General features: G+C 42.3%; 1 protein-coding gene across 1 annotated transcript in view; it reads right to left on the reverse strand.

Moving 5' to 3' along the window:
- The window catches only part of frmpd3 (FERM and PDZ domain containing 3), a 103731-nt gene that overhangs the window by 3003 nt on the left and 82345 nt on the right, over positions 1–18383 (reverse strand). Inside the window, exons 10-16 of the mRNA XM_079502277.1 lie at positions 16865–16984; positions 12206–12342; positions 8856–8982; positions 7081–7170; positions 3693–3875; positions 2805–2940; positions 403–1290 (exon numbers count right to left, since the gene is read on the reverse strand). Coding sequence (XP_079358403.1) covers positions 403–1290; positions 2805–2940; positions 3693–3875; positions 7081–7170; positions 8856–8982; positions 12206–12342; positions 16865–16984 — 1681 coding nt within the window. The remainder of the gene's footprint in view (positions 1–402; positions 1291–2804; positions 2941–3692; positions 3876–7080; positions 7171–8855; positions 8983–12205; positions 12343–16864; positions 16985–18383) is intronic.

Genomic DNA, 18383 nt, shown 5'->3' on the forward strand with positions numbered 1-18383 from the left:
ACTGTTGAAAATAAATCAAGTAATGTCAGTTACTTCCCTGTTCTCCTGCAGCAAAAGTAATTGCAGTGCCAAAGCTAGTAGTGCTATTTCTATATAACATTAAAAGGTTGAAGGGAGAGTATTTGTTTGCTATGCTATTGATCAACAATCAAGCTCTCCTCTAGAACACCAGTGTTCTCAAACCAGACATTTACTTTCCATGAAAGAAAATCGTTACTTGCAAGACAAGTACACTTTCATTATCAAAATGTGCTTACTTGCCGTCAATCTGTTACACATTATTCAAAGAAACTTCATGTATTATGTTCAAAGTAAAGACATTTAAATAACATGTTATTGGATTAGTACTACTGTTAAGTCTGTGAGTGACGTGAGGACCGTGGCTTGACTCAGACTGTTGACCTGCAGTCTGTGCTGGCTGCGACGGGTGATGAGGGAAATCTTCAGAAGCTGCCAAGGCTTCCAGCGCTTGCAAGGTGGACACTAGAGCATCATCAAGCTCTTGGGCATGATCACGCACTGTTCTGGTGGCTACATTATCGATTAAAGTCACCAGGACGTCTTCCTTAGCCTTGGCCACCTGCCCAGAGGCTGCCGCCGGACTCGCACCAGTCCGAGCCTTTCTCCCTCTCTTGTGGTCATCCTCATCTGAGCTGTTGTCCCTGAAGCCAGGCGGAGGGGCGGCGATAGCAGGTTGGGGCGGCTGTAGTTTATCTCTGTTGTTTGCCTCCTCCTCCTCCTCTTCATTGCCTGGAGGAGGTAGGGCCATGAGGTCCACAGCCGCCATGTCGCGGGAGGCGCAGGCGTTGGAGCAGTACTTCCCCGAACTACCGCTGCTGTTTACTGGCAACGATATTCCCTCAGCCCTGAACTTGGCCTTGCATGAGTCACAGAAGTACCGCAAGGCTTTCTGGGACTGACCCAGCGTTTTGGCCCGGCTTCTAAAAGCTGCGTTTTCCACCGCGGGTTTCTCCGGAAGGCCAGAGATTTCTTCCGTACTCTGCACATTAGGGTCAGACTTGGTGCGTGGCCGCCCTGTGGTCTCCTGGGAAATGAAGTTCTCGTTGATGTCGAGCTCCGCTTCAGCCTGCGTCTGGAGCTCCAGGAGCTGCTGCTGTTCTCGCAGGTGGACGTGACACAGGCCCAGGTGCTGAGGCTCTGCCGGAACGAGGGCTCTGGATGACACCAGGTCCCGGTGCGAGGAGCCCTCCCTCTCGTCTCCTCGACGCCCGCCCCCAGACGACCCTGTGGCCCCCGAGCGTGGATGGGTGTGGTGGGAAGCTCTGTAATCTGAGGACAGAACGGTCAGAGCAGTGGAGAGTTTGAGTAGTTAAGATGTACTGGGAATGGAAGCTGTTCCAGATGGGATGCAGAGGTGACAGCTGGTGGCCTCATGGAGCATCGTTTGTTATTTCAGAGATGGATGCTGGAGGTTGAAGGTTTGTTTGGTTTTGGAGGGTTAGACTCTGGTGGAATGTGATGAGACGGAATGATGCAAACTCTTCTTTTACAGTATCAGGACCAGTGGTGGAATAAGTACTCCCATTGTTTCTTTTTACTTAAAAGTAACAATAAATGCAGAAATAGAAGTAAAAGTCCTGCATTAAAAAGTATTAGCATAAAAATAGACACAAGTTGGTACTTAAGGTTGGTAATCACTAAGTAGTCAGTATGAATGCAGAATGTACTAAAATAGCAGATCTACAAGTTCACAATGCATCTCAACATAACACACTGTGAATAGACACAGTATAAAATAGGGCTTAATTGGTTAATGGTTAATTGGTTAATTATGCTTATAATAATAATCTAAATCTAGAAAGTTTAACATGTAACTAAACTAATGGGAGTCAAAAATACATTTGCCTCTGTGATGTACTGTAGTCAAGTAGAATAATTGACATACTAAAACAAAGTAAAGGTACCTCAGAATTGTACTTGAGTACAATACTTTAGTGAATGTACTTAGTTACTTTCCAGCACTGAGGTGGGTCACTCACAACGACAAGCAGAGAGTATAGATGCTTGACCACACTACTGTTTGTGGTCAAAGCCAAAGAGAGAACAGAGTGTCCTAATGTGGAAAGTGGGAAGAGCAGCACCGTTCCGCATGAGTCAGCATGGAGATGGGAGGCATTATGGGATGTTTCCATGGTTACAGGCGGCTTGTAATGGTTTCATTGGAGATACAAATGGGAAACGGGCCACAGTCCAGTAGATCGGTCACAGATAGATTAGAGACGTTCGTCAAGCACTGAAAACATGCAGTATTGAAGATGACATAATCGATATGAAGGATGTTGAAGGCATTCATTATCAACCTTTCATCTTTAAATTTAAAGGGAATATCTTATGGTTCTCTGAAATCACAGTGTTCTATTTAAGCGCTGTGTCACATGCTAGTTCATGGAATACAACATATTTTTTATAAGCATGGGCAATGTGTTGAGGGCTCTTGTGTGTCGTATATAATCAGCAAAGGCAAAAGGAATGCTAGCACACCAACACCATCAATTCAAGTCATGTCATGTTAAAAAAATCAGTCTGCCAAGTTTCAACTGAAACAATTATTTTCCATGACACGCTTTACAGATATGGATCACTAAATACCAAACTTTCTCAGTCTGAAAAATCATCTTGTATTCATTTTGACTTCCGCACATGACTGGAATACAAGACTTTTTATATTTATAGACCATACTTAATAGATATCTTTATTGTGATTCAACATAAGAGCACACATAATTCTTTGTTTGCTTATACAATCACAACTTGATGTGTGTGAGTGTCAACATTGTACACACCTGCCTTGGTCATCTGAGACTGACCAGGTGTCCGGAAGTAGATGGTGCGCTTGGGGTCCACAAACAGTTTGTAGTATCCGGAGATGAGACAGGCAAAGTTGCTGGCGTCCGGCCACTCCATAAGCAGGACCAGGGGCTGCGGGGGCGGGCAGGGAGGGGGATTAGGAGACTATTTTAGGGGACAGGCAATAAGCATTGCCTGCACTCATTGTAAAGACATCAAAACAAAACGTGTGTCGAATTGTGCAATCGTAATGTACACACAGTGGTGGAAACAAAATGCATAGGGCTAACAAAATGCACTCAGGACACAAGTGTCCTGAGTTAAATGGTGTTTTAACAAAATAAACACTGTTGGAGCAAAGACTGTGTGCAGACTACTCCTTCACTCATTGTAAAGACATCAAAACGAAATGTAACGAAATTGTGCAATCATAATATACCGTAATAAGAAAACATGTTTGGTGAAGGTAGTTTCAGTGATAATTATTTTTGGTTAAAACAAAAAAAATAAAAAATAGTATTACTATATCAGTAAGTTATCAGTAACTTGGGTCTCCTCGTCTCTTCGGCTTTTTAGTAAAGAGATCTTTACAGGCCTCGCTTGATTAGATTAAATCTGCAACCCATTTAGCATTTCCATTTTGTCTGCTCACTTTTTGTTTGTTTAATCACTTCCAATTTCACTTGCTTATCCAACCCGTATGAGTTCTCTCTCCTGATTGGATTCAATTGGTATCCCGACCTGAAAATGTATTTTCTATTTACTGGAGACCCCTTTAACAGAACAAGGGACTCTATACAGAAGCAATGATTATTTACTATGTATATGTACTGTACTATGTATTACTAAGATATAATGAATGACAACGTGTTGCAGTGGGCTACCTTGGCCTCGTGGATGGCCACCTCAACCCGCGCCACGCCCTGGTTCTCACGGTACAGCTGGATCTTGCCGACGCGGCTGAACTCGGTCAGCACCGTGGTCAGGTTGTTCTTCAGGTCGATGACGTGACTGATACCGTGGCGAGGACCCACCAGCAGAGTGGTGCAGGCCGACTGTTTCTCATCCTGCCAAAATAGGAGTGCAACAGTTAATAAAGCTAATCCATTTTGATGATCAGAATTGATTATACAAAATAATCGATAAACTATTTTAGTAAAACTATATCAATTTTGGATGATCTTTTAAATTTATTTATTTTTCTATTTTTCTATATAAAATATCCCAGGTGCTGTCCAGGGCCCTTTCCTAAAAACACAGTGGATTTAGAAGTACAATATTTGTCTTTGAAAGTCACACACTTCCAAAATAAATAAATAAACTGCATACTCAAGTAAAGTACAACTACTTACAGTACTCGAGTACAGTAGTAATTTGTTACTGTCCACCACTGGTATTTACAAAACCCCAAACAGAGTGTGTTTGTTCATCAGCTAATCGATGGCTTTGTTTACGTTGTAGAAAGCCACTCTGTTTAACAGTCAATTCATCAGAAACCTAAAATCAATATGTGCAGAAAGAGCCATGCATCTTGGGTCCCGCCTGCTGCCAGGCTGGCTGGCCTGCAACACTGGAATGCTTTCCATTATGCCGGTCTAGTCTTCTTATGCTGGATTAATTTACTGTTGATCAATGATTACAGTACACTCATACATACAGTACTTCCTCATGCAACTTTACCTTGAGTAGTTGTTTTTTATTATAACTGCACGAACTGGCCTATTGAACTGCAATTTAAAAACCTATGTTTATTGTTCATACAGATGAATAAATGGAAACGCTCCTATTAGCTTAGTGTTCGTAAAACACACTGATGAAGCAACCAAAGGTACGGCACCGCCAGGTCCCCCATATCAGCTCAGCTAAGACAGGGAAGCTGGAAGAACCTTTGCTAAAACATCCAGGCCAACGCCCAGACTCTTCTCCCTTCTGAACTCCCCGTTGCAATTACAACTGCAGACTCACTCTCAATCTTCCACCGTAATCTGAAGACTCACCTCTTCAAACTCCATTTTAGCCCGTAGCACTTGTCCTAGCCTCGATGACCCTGCAGGCCTATGCAAAGGCTAAAATGTAATTTAGATATCAGGTTTTGTAGAAAGTTATTGTGTAAAGATTATAGATTTTTGGGATATCTACTGTTCATTCATTCATTCAAACCTTTATTTATTCTCAAAATACATTGAGGTTACCCTCATTTGCAGTGTGGTTGAGATACAACATAATATAACATTTTCAAAGCAATAAACAAAAACAGAACAGAACAGCAACATTTCCTCATCGCGTGATGTAATACATGCTTAAAAACAGTTGCAGACACTTGGGGGTAAGTGTGCAATCAAAGATTTAAATTCCACGTGGTTGGGGCACTAAAACAAAAGGCTGTTTTCCCCAACTCTGTGTTTACATTTGGAACCTTTAGAGTGAGCCAGTGACTGGAGCGTGTCCTATATGTTACAGGATTCCAATCCAGCAGAGCTTTAATATACAACGGTAAAGTCCCATCGATTGCTTTCAAAATAAACAGATACCAGACCAGTGTTTATTTCGACTGTGAGACTGATGATAGGTTCTTGATTTAACTATGACCCTTGATAACTATTTCTATACATTTGATGTATTACCTTTTGGCTTTTGTAGCCCTTACTTACTGTAAGTCGCTCTGTATTAAGATCGTCTGCTAAATGCCTAATTGTAAATGGAAACAATTCTGACGATTATGCAATAATAATTACGACTAGCTCAAATGAATTGCGAAGAGACGATGATGTAACATTTGTGACAGGCCTAATAGCAGCTACAGACGAATCCCCAGAGGGGTGCCCTGGGCACTGCCGAGGTGTACCATTACACACAGCTTAACACCTCAGTATTGATTTCCCACACCTGGCCTACAGGGCAGGGCTCCGTGGATTCGTCTATACAGGGAATAAGCAAATCGAGCATTGCAATAATTCAGGCTCGGCAGTCGAGCAAACGGTTTCCACGGTCATACCATACTCAATCTCCCTTCATTCTCATTTGCCAACAAGCTAACACATAATAGTCTACATGTCGTTGTCGGGCAGAAACCCTGTACCTCCATATTTTAACTTTGTGTTTTTTTGTAAATGAATGCCCTACTTGATCACACTACTACAGCATCACATTATTCACATAAACGTATCAAAAGTAGCAGATCTATATCTACTACTTTTGAATTTGAATCCTGAAAAGTAAACCGTTTTGGACATAGGTTTCCACCCGACAGAGACGACCTACGATAGTTAATTATAGGCTACTGTTCACTCTTCATCCTTGGTCACAGCACCGTTCCAGTAGCCTGTCAGTGATTAAACTCCATTCACCTCCCCAACCTCCTCCTTTGTGGTATCATGTTAAATGTTCTGTGTGTTCTATACGGCATGATGTTATATCTGTGTATCTAACACACATATATGCCCTTGATGGGTTCAATGTTATGTTAGGGCTGGAACAGAATCCAACATTAGGAAACTGATCATTTTTAATTCTAAGAACCACCGGCGCAGTGGTAAAGTCCCTGCCCACCACCAGGAGGTTTTGGGTCTGGGTGGTCTGTTTTCAGGGTAGGGAAGTCGGGCAGGTAGAGTCATGCATTTTGGTCATTGCATGTATTCCTACGGGCTGCGGGCGGCACCTGTCAGTGGGGAGTGTTGGGCGGGAGGATTAGCATGAAGGCTCTACATGCTCCTGGTGGGGGCTCCTCACTGGAAGGTCAGTAGCATACAACAGCAGCGACAACACTGAAATGTGTGTGGGTGGAGGAATCAATTGGCATAATGACTAAATTGGGGAGAAAAAGGGGGTAAAAAATAGTTTACTACTCTAAATTTATTTATTTTTTAATAAAAAAGAATAATAAAAAAATACAAATAAAATAATAATAATAATAATAATAATAATAATAAATAACTCTCAGAGAGACAGGCCTGTAAGGGTTCATTTGGAAAGTTAACGGTTAAGGAATTGGACCAAAGGAATCATTAGGGTGAATTTGTAGGGAATCGTTGAAATCCTAAAGGATCCCTAGTTATCTTATCTTCATGAGAGATCTGTATCTTATAGGGGGTTAACTTATCTCAGATTCTGTGTCTTGCTTGCTTTTAGATGATCTGTAGTATCACAGGAGCAGAGTAACACCGTCAAACCGAACGCAATATCATTCCAATAACTGGTTTATCATCGTGATGAAAGTGTCTGACTTAACTGGAATAATGTTGGACTTTAGGTGTGAACAACAGTATAATTTACCAGTCCGACAGTGTTGAAGAGCAGTCCACCGAATGGCGGCAGGTCGTTGAGTACGCGCATGTACTGCAGCTTTCCCTGGAGCGGAGGCACCTGTCAACATACAGCATGAGAATACAGAGATGCTTGATCTCATCCACGGTAACACCATACATCTCCTCATGGGGGCACTGTTGAGCCACTGATGAAGCCAAGCACCACCAGTGTGGTTCTCAAACATTTTCATGTCAATGACCCCCAAATTGTATGTATTTGTCCACCCATCTGAAAAATGTTTAAAACATTTGTTTGATTTAATCATATAGGACGTGCCAAACAGCCATAAATATGTTATATAATTATGTTTTCTTTTTATAGGACTACAGCAGAGATATAATTACTCCCATAAGGGAATGCTTAGATACTGTATATAATTTCTGTCGTGCAGAAACCTTGTATCTCCATATTAAAAACGTAAATTAATTAATTTGTCATACAAGAGTGTTGCACAAAAGTAACGGGAATAGCTTACCTACAAGCTCACGTAGAAGCTTGTAGATCGGCGATTGCAGCTTCTTTTTTTCATGTTGTTTCAATCAAGTGAAAGTGATTAAGTATGTCTAGGGTTTTATAAATATTTAATAAATAAAAACTTAAAAAGTGTTACCAAGAGCTTGTGATTAAATAATAACTACACTGTATCCATTGAAACACAGGTTCTTCCCGCCTCCATTTCCTGAAAAGTAATGGTTTTGGACATACAAGTTTTCCACTTGATAGGCATGATGATATCTAAACAACACCATAAAGGCCCCTTTCCACCAAAATAACTTTGGTTCTAGATATAGTTCCGGTTCTAGATTATTGGAACCATCATCAGTGGAAACACCCTGAACTGGTTCAATATTAGGCGGGGAAAAATAACTGAACCGGTTCAACCCTGGTGTAAACACACAGTGGTATAAAGTAACTAAGTACATTCACTGACGTTGCAGTATAAGTTTGAGGTATTGTTTTTTAATTTAATGGAGTATTTCCAATGCCTTCAGTAGGACATAATAGCAGACCTACAAGCTCACAATGTGCCGCTGTGCATTCTATGCTATCAAAGGATTTTTGTAAACTTGTGAAGTGAATTTTGAATACCGGACTTATACTTGTATCAGAGTCTTTCTACATTGCGGTATTGGTACGAAATGTGAGTACATCTTCCACCACTGGTCTAAAGCCCAAACCACACCAATGGTCTAAAGCCCAAACCACACCACTGGTCTAAAGCCCAAACCACACCAATGGTTCCACCACTGGTCTAAAGCCCAAACCACACCACTGGTCTAAAGCCCAAACCACACCAATGGTTCATTCATCTTCCACCACTGGTCTAAAGCCCAAACCACACCACTGGTCTAAAGCCCAAACCACACCACTGGTCTAAAGCCCAAACCACACCACTGGTCTAAAGCCCAAACCACACCACTGGTCTAAAGCCCAAACCACACCACTGGTCTAAAGCCCAAACCACACCACTGGTCTAAAGCCCAAACCACACCACTGGTCTAAAGCCCAAACCACACCAATGGTCTAAAGCCCAAACCACACCAATGGTTCGCCATGCAACTTGTTTGGCTGCGAGGAGTTGCATGGCGACCCATTGGTGTGGTTTGGGCCATTAAATTGTACCAGTTGAATCACTTGGGACGACTTGGGTTGATGTGCAATAGGACATATCACACCGCTGGGACGACCGCTAAAACGTCTCGGCTCGACCCTTTGGTGTAGTTTGGGCTCTACACACGTACCTTGTTGCCAGACGGAGGAGGGTGCTGGTAGGTCTTCAGCAGCTGAGACAGGGTCTTACACACGTTCTTCTCCTTGACGGTGGGCAGCAGGCTGAGCGGCAGGAACGGCTCCAGGCCCCACTCCTTCCTGCAACATATGGGCTGGAATTAAAGCAGTGCATGCTTCTCAAACCGTTTGAAGTGAAGGAGCCCCCAAATTGATATTGCTGCGAACCCCCATTTGTAAAGGTTTTGTGTCAGAGACCTCCCAGAAGAGATTTGTTTTCCTCCTTTTAAAGTACAAATCGAAATGATTCAAGATAATAATATTGAACACCTGTGCACTGGAGGCTTTTCTAAATAGAAACATCATTATGATCAAAATTAGACACAATACAACTGTGAAACATAAGCAACCTAACCATTCAATAACCAGTCAGAATCTATATGTGACCATTGTTGATTTGATTTCAACCTAAATGTGTTACCTGTAGTCTTAGATCCGTGGGCAAAGAGTTCCAGAGTTGTTCTCGCTTTACTGAGAAGTCCAAATGAGTTCTTGCACACGGGAACAACACAATCAACGTTTTACTCAATACTGTAAAGTACAATTTTCAGGTACATTTACTTTACTTGACCATTTCCATTTGTTATACTTTTACAAGTCATCCCCAAACTGTGAAGCTCAAGACCCAGAAGAGAAATGAGATGTTTGAGGACCCAAACTAGTGAAAATAGCACATCTACAAGCTCGCAACTCGTCGCTTTGCTCCACAAAGAGCTTAGGGATCAGCTATTTTCACTACTTCTTAAACGTTTTGACCCACTGTTTGCGAAACAGTGCATTATACTGTACTGTATATTGTAAAGGAAGGGAGTCTACCGCCACGCCACAACCAAATGAAGCCACGCCCAGTGCATCACAGGAGCTGGTCAACTCTGCATTATGTATTAGAAGCTCACCTAATGCTCACGATGCAACACGTTGTGAGTTTTTGGAAACCGTTTTTCCTAAAAGCCTATAAGCCTTTTAAGACCGGAAGCGACTGATGCGCCTTGGTAAAGTTGAGTGTTGTTGACCCAAGCGAGCATGGCCCTGTGAAATTGTCGTGCACGTGCTTATGGGTGGGTGGATTATTTACTCTTGCAGAAAATCAATTAAGTAAGCAGGACCTTTGCTTGTAACAGATTATTGCCTACCTGCTGGCTGCTGCCCACCTAGTAGCGTCCTACCTACAGAATCATCCATCTATCCATCCAGCCATCCAGCCAGCCAGCCAGCCAGCCAGCCAGCCAGCCAGTCAAACGTATTCACGGTGCGCAACACCGCTGCACAACTAAGTATTAATCACCCATAAGCTCCCCTGCCAGTCGACAGAGTAAAGACTGTTATGAGCACATTGGAGTATGTTGTGGCTCCGTGGATGAGAGGGCACAAGCATAATGAGTTGCCAGGTTGGGATTTTGAGGATGAAATAATAAAAAAAAATTAAGGAGAAGGCAATTTCACAGAGCAAAGGATTTTCTTTTGTGCACTTGTCATAATGGAGAATTATCCTTGAGTAATTTCATTTTTTTTATACCGGACCAGTTAATTATTAATCACTTAGATATTATTTAATGAACAAACTTGGTTATGAGTAATAGGGGGAGCTGGGAAACTGTTAATGAAGTTAAAAATGTAATTCTTCACTTGGGGCGGGTAATATCTGGGAGGTTAATTTGAGGCTCACTTAGTTCGGAAGCAGCAGACCAACTCCACGTGTTGAGGGTGCACATGCAGTAGTTCTCAAAGTGTGGTCTGAGGACATGCAGGGGTCCTTGAGGGGGTTCCAGGTGGTCAGTTTAAACACTTTAACCAAAAACCGTTGAACCACTTTAACCCCACATACTGCACATTGGCCATTTTCAAGAAATCTGGAAACACGTGAAACATTTTTAATATTTTAAAAACGTTTTAACATCAGATCTCGCAAACATCCTATGATTCCTGTTGGTAGAACTTGCAATAGTGCCGTGTAGAGAAACATCGATAAAGTAGATTTTATTCTGATTTGTCTGAAAAAAAGCCATTTTAGTGTCCGAATGTTTGTGAAGAATGGGTCCAATATTTAGTTCAGTGACCATGCATGGGGCTAAAGAATCGGTCAGACGCTGTCTTCATTCACGTGCACTTCTCCCATTGGAATTAATAGACTCGCAGCATGCGTCTGGTCTCCTAAATAGGTGACCACCTACGTCACACAGATACGGGAAGTAAAGCGGAGCATGGCTATTATTTTGCTTGAACGCTACAGGTACGTCCTCCTGGAAGGAATAAAATGATGCGGAGTCTGCGAGTTAGTTCAGGCAGCATACACTCGAGAGGTTAACACGCTTGTGCATTACTACAGTATACAGTATGTGGGTGTATACAGTGTTCCACAAGTCCCATATGTCACTGACGCTGACCAGTTGACTAATTGGGCAGGTTATTTAAGCTCACCCAAGTCTGTGTTGTTTCTGCGTTCCGTCTGCATATGCGTTCCTGGTTTCTTGTTATGCGCTGTTTGCTCCCACCGCCACCCCAGCACCACAGGGGGGTTGTTATTGTATATCTATCTCTCTCCCTGCTCTTAATGGGTAATGATGGTTATCTAATTGTGCTGAGCAGGGAGAACAATGTAGCCGAGCCTGAATGCAAAAATATATCCACACTTGTATTCACATTATACATCACACTATAATAACATATTGGTTCATTCTATCCGTGAGTTATCTCACGGATATCTCAGAGTTATCTGCTGCTTACAAGCCCCAAAAGATAATTTATTGTGACTGTGAGTAGTATGTATGGACAAGTAGGTCATACATGGCCTACTTGTGCGCAAGCAGAGCGTGCACGTACTGCTACTGTACTAACTAATGTCTATTACAACTGCTGTTCTAAATCCTTTAGACCCGTTATTGACCTATTAACCTTGAAACGTACCTTAGTTACGTCACCGTCAACAGCCAATAAGTGACCACCATTCTTCCCGCAGCATAGTTAGTTAGTTACTTTATTGACAAATGTATAAAACATTGGGTCCATACGCAGCCGATCACCAAACGTACCTTAGTTACGTCATCAAGAATGGTGGTCCCTTATTGGCCGGTGGCCAACACCGACATACTTATTGGCCGGTGTACAACACCAACATACATACCCAGCCAATCACAGTGCTTGCACGCTCTGCTTGCGCAAGTAATAATAGGCTATGATCTATCTTCGAACGGGAAAGGACTAGTTAAGTTGACTAAATAACTGGCTACTAAACTTTGTGCATGTGCATAGTATCTGTGAGGTTAATTTGAAGGCTCCTTTAAACTTGGAGGTGGGGAAGACTTACTCCACGTGTTTGAGGGAGATCTTCTGATTGGGCCGGGCCGAGGACACAGTGATGTAGATATGAAGCGCAGCCAATCGCAGCGTGACGTCAGACTTCCAGTCCACGCCGAATCGGTCCTTGATAACATCGTTGCGACTCTGCGGGGTACATAGCAGTTATTGTTAAGATTTTTTCGATAGCGATTCTGCTTATCGATTCAGGTTCTTAAAATGGTAAAAGAAAAAATATATATACGGTATGTTTAGATCCAACCCAGTCCACTTTTTGATATAGTACATCCCATAAATGCACCATGTCTGTCCCGCGGACTTCAAATTTGACACACACGTTCCACACCACAGGGACTGTAGTGCCTGGTCCATTGGATCGCCGGTTGTCCAGAACCAGCGCAAAAGCCTCTGCCCGGGCTTTGGACATCTCCATATATGGAGCAGGCCTGTTCTGACATCACAATGATGTTCTGACATCCGCATACTCCAAATTTGGGCATGCCTGACAAATAACTCCATATATGGGCATAAAAGGGACACAGACATAATTACAGGATGCGGCATTCATTTCCAACTTGCATCGTTCCAAGTAGGCCAGTGCCCATTTGGCACCGCTTTAGTCTCCAAAACATCCAAAAGAAATTAAAAAATGATAATAGAAACATTACACACTATGAAAGAGACTAAAAAACTCTCAAGGTGGATTACAAGTCAAGGTATAAAGATTTGACTTAGTAGGGGCCATTTTGACATGGGAATCTTTTAGGGGGTACTACTGAAAAACCTCTGATCAGTGGAACAAAACAGCTGATCAGTGGATCTCAATGCCCTTAAAGGAGTGTAAACACGTAAGAGGTCAGAGACGTGCCAGCCCGTTCAAACAGGGAGCCAGTGTAGAGTTGCCAGAATCACTGTGATGTGATCATGCTTGCTGGTTCCACTTGAATAAATAATTTTGAACCAACTGCAATTAGTTCAACTGCAAAATATCTTAATTCTTAAGCATTACCTGAAGTAAATTGTATTTTCTATTAGTAGTAGGCTACAAACTGCATTTGCAAGTGTTCATATTACTATATTAGTGGTACTGAGATAGAGCCAATTATATATTTTTGTCCCGAAAAACACAATAATCCCACAATAAACTACTTTTACATCAGCAATTGTCAAGAAATGTAATGAATAACCTCTGGTATGTTTATTCCATGACAACACAATGGAAAGCAATAGCAGTTAAAGCAATCTTTACTCAAAGGCAACCCACCAGAACTTTTAAAATGATTAGGATTGTACCGATTCCCATTCCTTAATTTCTATGGGTACGTGGCACCCGTTTGGACTGTTGAACATCGCCTGTCACCAGGCTGGCCTGCCACACTGGAACACTGTTTTGTCGGAATGTTGGATTAGGATTACCTCCTTTGGGTGGATTGTTCCTCTATAAGGTGTGGACTACTTTTTCTTTGTGGATCTACCATGTGGATTGTTAGCTTTTTGCCTTATGTGGCTGTATACTTTCTTATGTGGACCTGCCGTTGTGCTGCTACCTTTTGCACCTTACATGTCAAACCACATGTTCATACCTTCTGCTATGTGGATCCTGCACCGATGCGTTGCCACTCTTGTATGTCAAACCTCAATCATGTATAGATACTATTTCTATAGTATTATGTAGATTAGATTAGATGTGTGTCTTTCTTTCCTGGAAAACAACAAAATGATGGAGCTGTGATGAACCTGTGACGTGACAAATACATCTCATTCTGATTCAGTTCCTACTTGCAACCGCATTTTGATACCCAGCCCTATTATGATTGAACACATTGTATTTTTGGGTTTAGGTACGGTCATGGGAAACTGTACGTATTTGCATCACTCTCGGCCGGAATCGGAAGGAAGAAACATGATGTGCTGAAAAGCAGAGAACTGATTTCATTGAGTTGGAAGTCGGAACAGCTTGTGATATGTCTCTGATTGTGTCCCTGTTGGCGTCATTTTCTCCTCCGGCAGCAGATTGCTCTCCTTCAGCATCAGCATGAGGGCTGATTGCACCTCACATCTGCCTGGATTGGAAGCCAGTGAACTTCACCTCTGTAGTTGGGCCATATTTCAACTTTTTGTCTCCACCAGGCCGAAGGCATGGGGAGAGAGTATGTTTTGCACTCCGTCCGTCCGTCCGTGTGTCCGTCCGTGTGTCCGTCCGTCCGTCCGTCTGTGACCAGCTAATCTCGGGCACCGTTAACCCGGTCGATGCCAAATTTTGCACACACACTCCCTGGATGCCAACGATGAACCTCTGCCCCAAAATTTCCAGAACGGCCTGTTATAGCGCCACCAGGAGGCCGCTTTGTGCAAAACAAGTTTTTGGACAGTACACCTACAGATTTTGTCCAAACATCACGCAAATTGGTACACAATCTCTCTAGAGCCATTCAACAAAACGGGTTTTTCAGATTTCTCAGACTCCATCCTGATTGGCTAAGATTGGCTTCCAAAGTTCGCAGGAGTGCTCAGTTTCAAACAAAATGCTGCAAATCATGAACACATTGTGTGATTTCCGTGAAATTGTGCACGCACATTCCCACTAGGCCAAGGAAGAAATACCACATGAACATTTTCAACTCAGCCTCATGGTGGCGCTATAACTGGCCGAAAAGTGTTTTTACCTCTAACTGCACGAATCTGTGGATAACTTTGTATGCCAACTCCCTAGAGGCCAAGGAAAAACCTTTTCCTGGAATTTTTCACATCTGCTCTTTATAGCGCCACCAGGAGGCCGACATATGTAAAAGACATTTTCTAATATTACTCCTTCAGATTTTATCCAAATTTCACGCAAATCGGTGCTCTCCACAGTCATGTGATCAAGACGGGTTTGTTTGATTTCTCATAATTCACCCTCATTGGCTACGATTGGCTTCTAAACTTTTCAGGAGTAGCCCGCTTTGTACCCGTTTTGTACAAATCGCCACAACTACTCAACGCAGCATCCGATTGTGGTGAAACTGTGCATGCGTATTCCCACTAGGCTTTGGAAGAAATGCCACTTGACAGTTTTCAAATCAGCCTCATGGTGGTGCTACAACAAGCCACGTCTCACACACACACACACACACACACACACACACACACACACACACACACACACACACACACACACACACACACACACACACACACACACACACACACACACACGTTTATATTGCTCCTAAACATTTTGCCAAACATCACACTCACACTCCTATCCTCCTGGTGGAGACCTGTGCCCAGAAGGGCACTTTTTCTAGTTTATTTTATTTTCATCTTGTATAAAGTCTACTTCCACTCCAAAAATCGAAACCTTTGCTCTACAAGCTACTTTTGATCTACAAGCTCACGACGCAATGCATCGTGACGCATTGTGAGCTTGTAAATCAGCTACTGTAGCTGTGAGCTTAGAGCTACTACTGACAGTTTTCAGCTACTTGCGATCCTGCTTGTGAGCTTACAGTTGCTAATGTGAGCTTACTAGGCTACTTTGAACATGCCTGTGAGCTTACCGCTATTTCTTTTGTTATTTTTGAACCCTCAGTTCAGACGGGTCTGATTTTTAAAGTTAAAGTGGTTAAGTCCGTCTGTGTATTTTACAGTATTCATGTTGAGCCAATGAAGTTGTTACTAAATAATAACTACATTTGTGGAACACAGCACTCTTTCTGTTTCCTATAAAGTGACGGTTTTGGACATACAAGTTTCCACCTGACACTGCAACGATACAAAGGTACAGCTTTTTTGGGCTTGTTTTTAAAGGGCTTGCTTCCTTTTTTTTCTTCATTAAAAAAAAACAACGAGCGCCCAAATTAAGACGTAGGGAAATGAAAAATCTCACTCACACTTTGAGCATATCCGTGGTCATCATATGGGCATACCTAATGGTATGCTGGTAGATGGTAGAATGGTAGATGGCAAATGGTGAATTTCCATTTTTGTGTAGGCCTATTTTATTTGTATATCAAAAGTCCATAAAAATCCAATTTTAATTACTTATTTTGAACGTGATGCATGATGACCCGAAATAATCTTAATTTCATTCACCTGTTTTATTCCCATTACTGCATGTTCCTCCAAACACAGCTGTTTTTTTTATTACAGAACTACTCAGTTTTTAATCTCATTCAAGATGACATCCAGACAGTGTATTACTCAATTTAAACTTAATCAGCACGCTAAAATCTGAAAACATTATAGGTTAGAAATAAGCCACACATGCTGAGATCCACCGTTTGTCCCTCAGACTTTAACTTGTAACAAAGAGACTATACGCGGATGTAGCTAACGTACATAGCTTGAAGGGATGCAATGCTCTGATTGGTTCAGAAACACAGAGGCTTCCGTTTCAGAGTGAAACTACTAAATAAAATGCCCCAAAAAAGCCATTGCAGCCCCACTTTAAATGTTCTCCACAGACCCCCATTCAAATATACTTTCTTTTCAAGAACTTTTTGAAAATAGCAGATATACAATCTGCCAAGCTTATAGATTTCAATTAGCTGATGCATATCGGTTTAAAGTGCTCATGTGACCCTATAGTTGCTTCTTTTGGGCTTGTTTTGATATACGTGGTTGCTTATTTCTCTCGCAAAACCTAGCAACACTCAGTGCCTGTAAGCCAGTGTTTTCTTATTACCTGGATATAAAGGTACTCGAATGCAGCGGGGTCCCGTCTCAGCAGGTCTGCCGGGTCCTTGGGGAAGAAGCAGATGCGGAACAGACACTTCATCCCCTGGAAGTAGGTTCTGTGCACAACCTGAAACACAAAGCATGAGAACACCATCACAATCAATCACACCACCTGACGATACTCCCACACAGTAGAGTAAACCAGAAACGCTTTGCCGACGCTGCAAGTTGCAGCCGCACGTGAGCTTCATTTTCCATCCACCAGCAGCTGTTTAAAAACCCGGAAGAGACGCCTGCTCTAAGCTGTACCTTGCATCTTCGTGACTCTACTGGGAGACACACAGCATGAGACCACCGTCACAGTCATAATCAGTTGGCCTCGTCACATATCACAGGCTGACAGGTGTGAAGCAACATTTTCTTGCAGTTAGTTTTCTAAGTATTTTGTAGTCGGGTAAAAGCTATAAAGGTTTGAGAACCACTGAACTTTTTTTTATTTTGTTTTTATTTTTCCTATTCCACTTCCATCTCAGAGATTTAGATTATTAATACAAAATATACATGGACTGATACATGATGATGTATTATTAAAGGTTAAGGCTGAGCTCACACGGTTAATGCAATGCTCTATGCTCGTTGGGTAGTGTCATGGCCACCCCAATGCATTTCCAATGGAGGTAACATGGTTTGACACAACATTGTGTTGTGTGAGGGGGAGGGGGAGGGGCGCAGTCGAAACACAGCTGAAAGCCATACAACAGACCATGTGACCTCCATTGGAAATGCAATGGGGGCGGCCATGACACTCACAACAGCAATGCAGTGCATTAAAGGTGTGAGCTCAGCCTTAAGCCACACAGCAGCACATTAAGTGATTACATTCTTCCCCACCTTCTTATACCAACACCCTGCATTACTAATTACAATCCAATAATTAGGAAATGGGCCATTCTGCATAATGACCGAGTACTTTTACTTTGGCGTTGTGTTTTTTTATGCCAATACTTTTGTACTTTGACTAAAGTAAAATACTTTTACTTGTAACAGAGTATTTCTACATTGTGATATTGCCGCGTTTACTTTTAACTATGCGTGGGTCCGACTCGCCCCATTACTAACCCTGTCGCTAACCCTAATTGCACGCAAAGCCACGTTGTTGGACTAATGTGCCGTCAGAATTAGATGCAAAGAAGGAATAAGATATGCACATCCCCATAGTTTTTTTTATACAGTGCTGGACCCAAAAATTATCAAATGAAGAAAAAATTGAATGTCTGCAGACGATATGTTTGCTCCCCGTCCTCTTTATTTTACCCAAACAACGTTCCGGCCGCACAGGCTTTGTCAAGTTGGGAGAAAGGAATTAGATCCCATAAAAAAATAGCAGATATACAAGCTCTTAGCTCACAGCGCGTCATTCGTGCCACACTGCAAGCATGTACATTTAAGCAATATTACACTCGAGGGGGTGGTTTAACGTCATTAATGCACGCCTGCGATGCTGCAAAGCAACGCAGAAGTACATT

Source organism: Electrona antarctica, assembly GCF_951216825.1.
Source record: "Electrona antarctica genome assembly, chromosome: 1".
Classification (NCBI taxonomy): domain Eukaryota; kingdom Metazoa; phylum Chordata; class Actinopteri; order Myctophiformes; family Myctophidae; genus Electrona; species Electrona antarctica.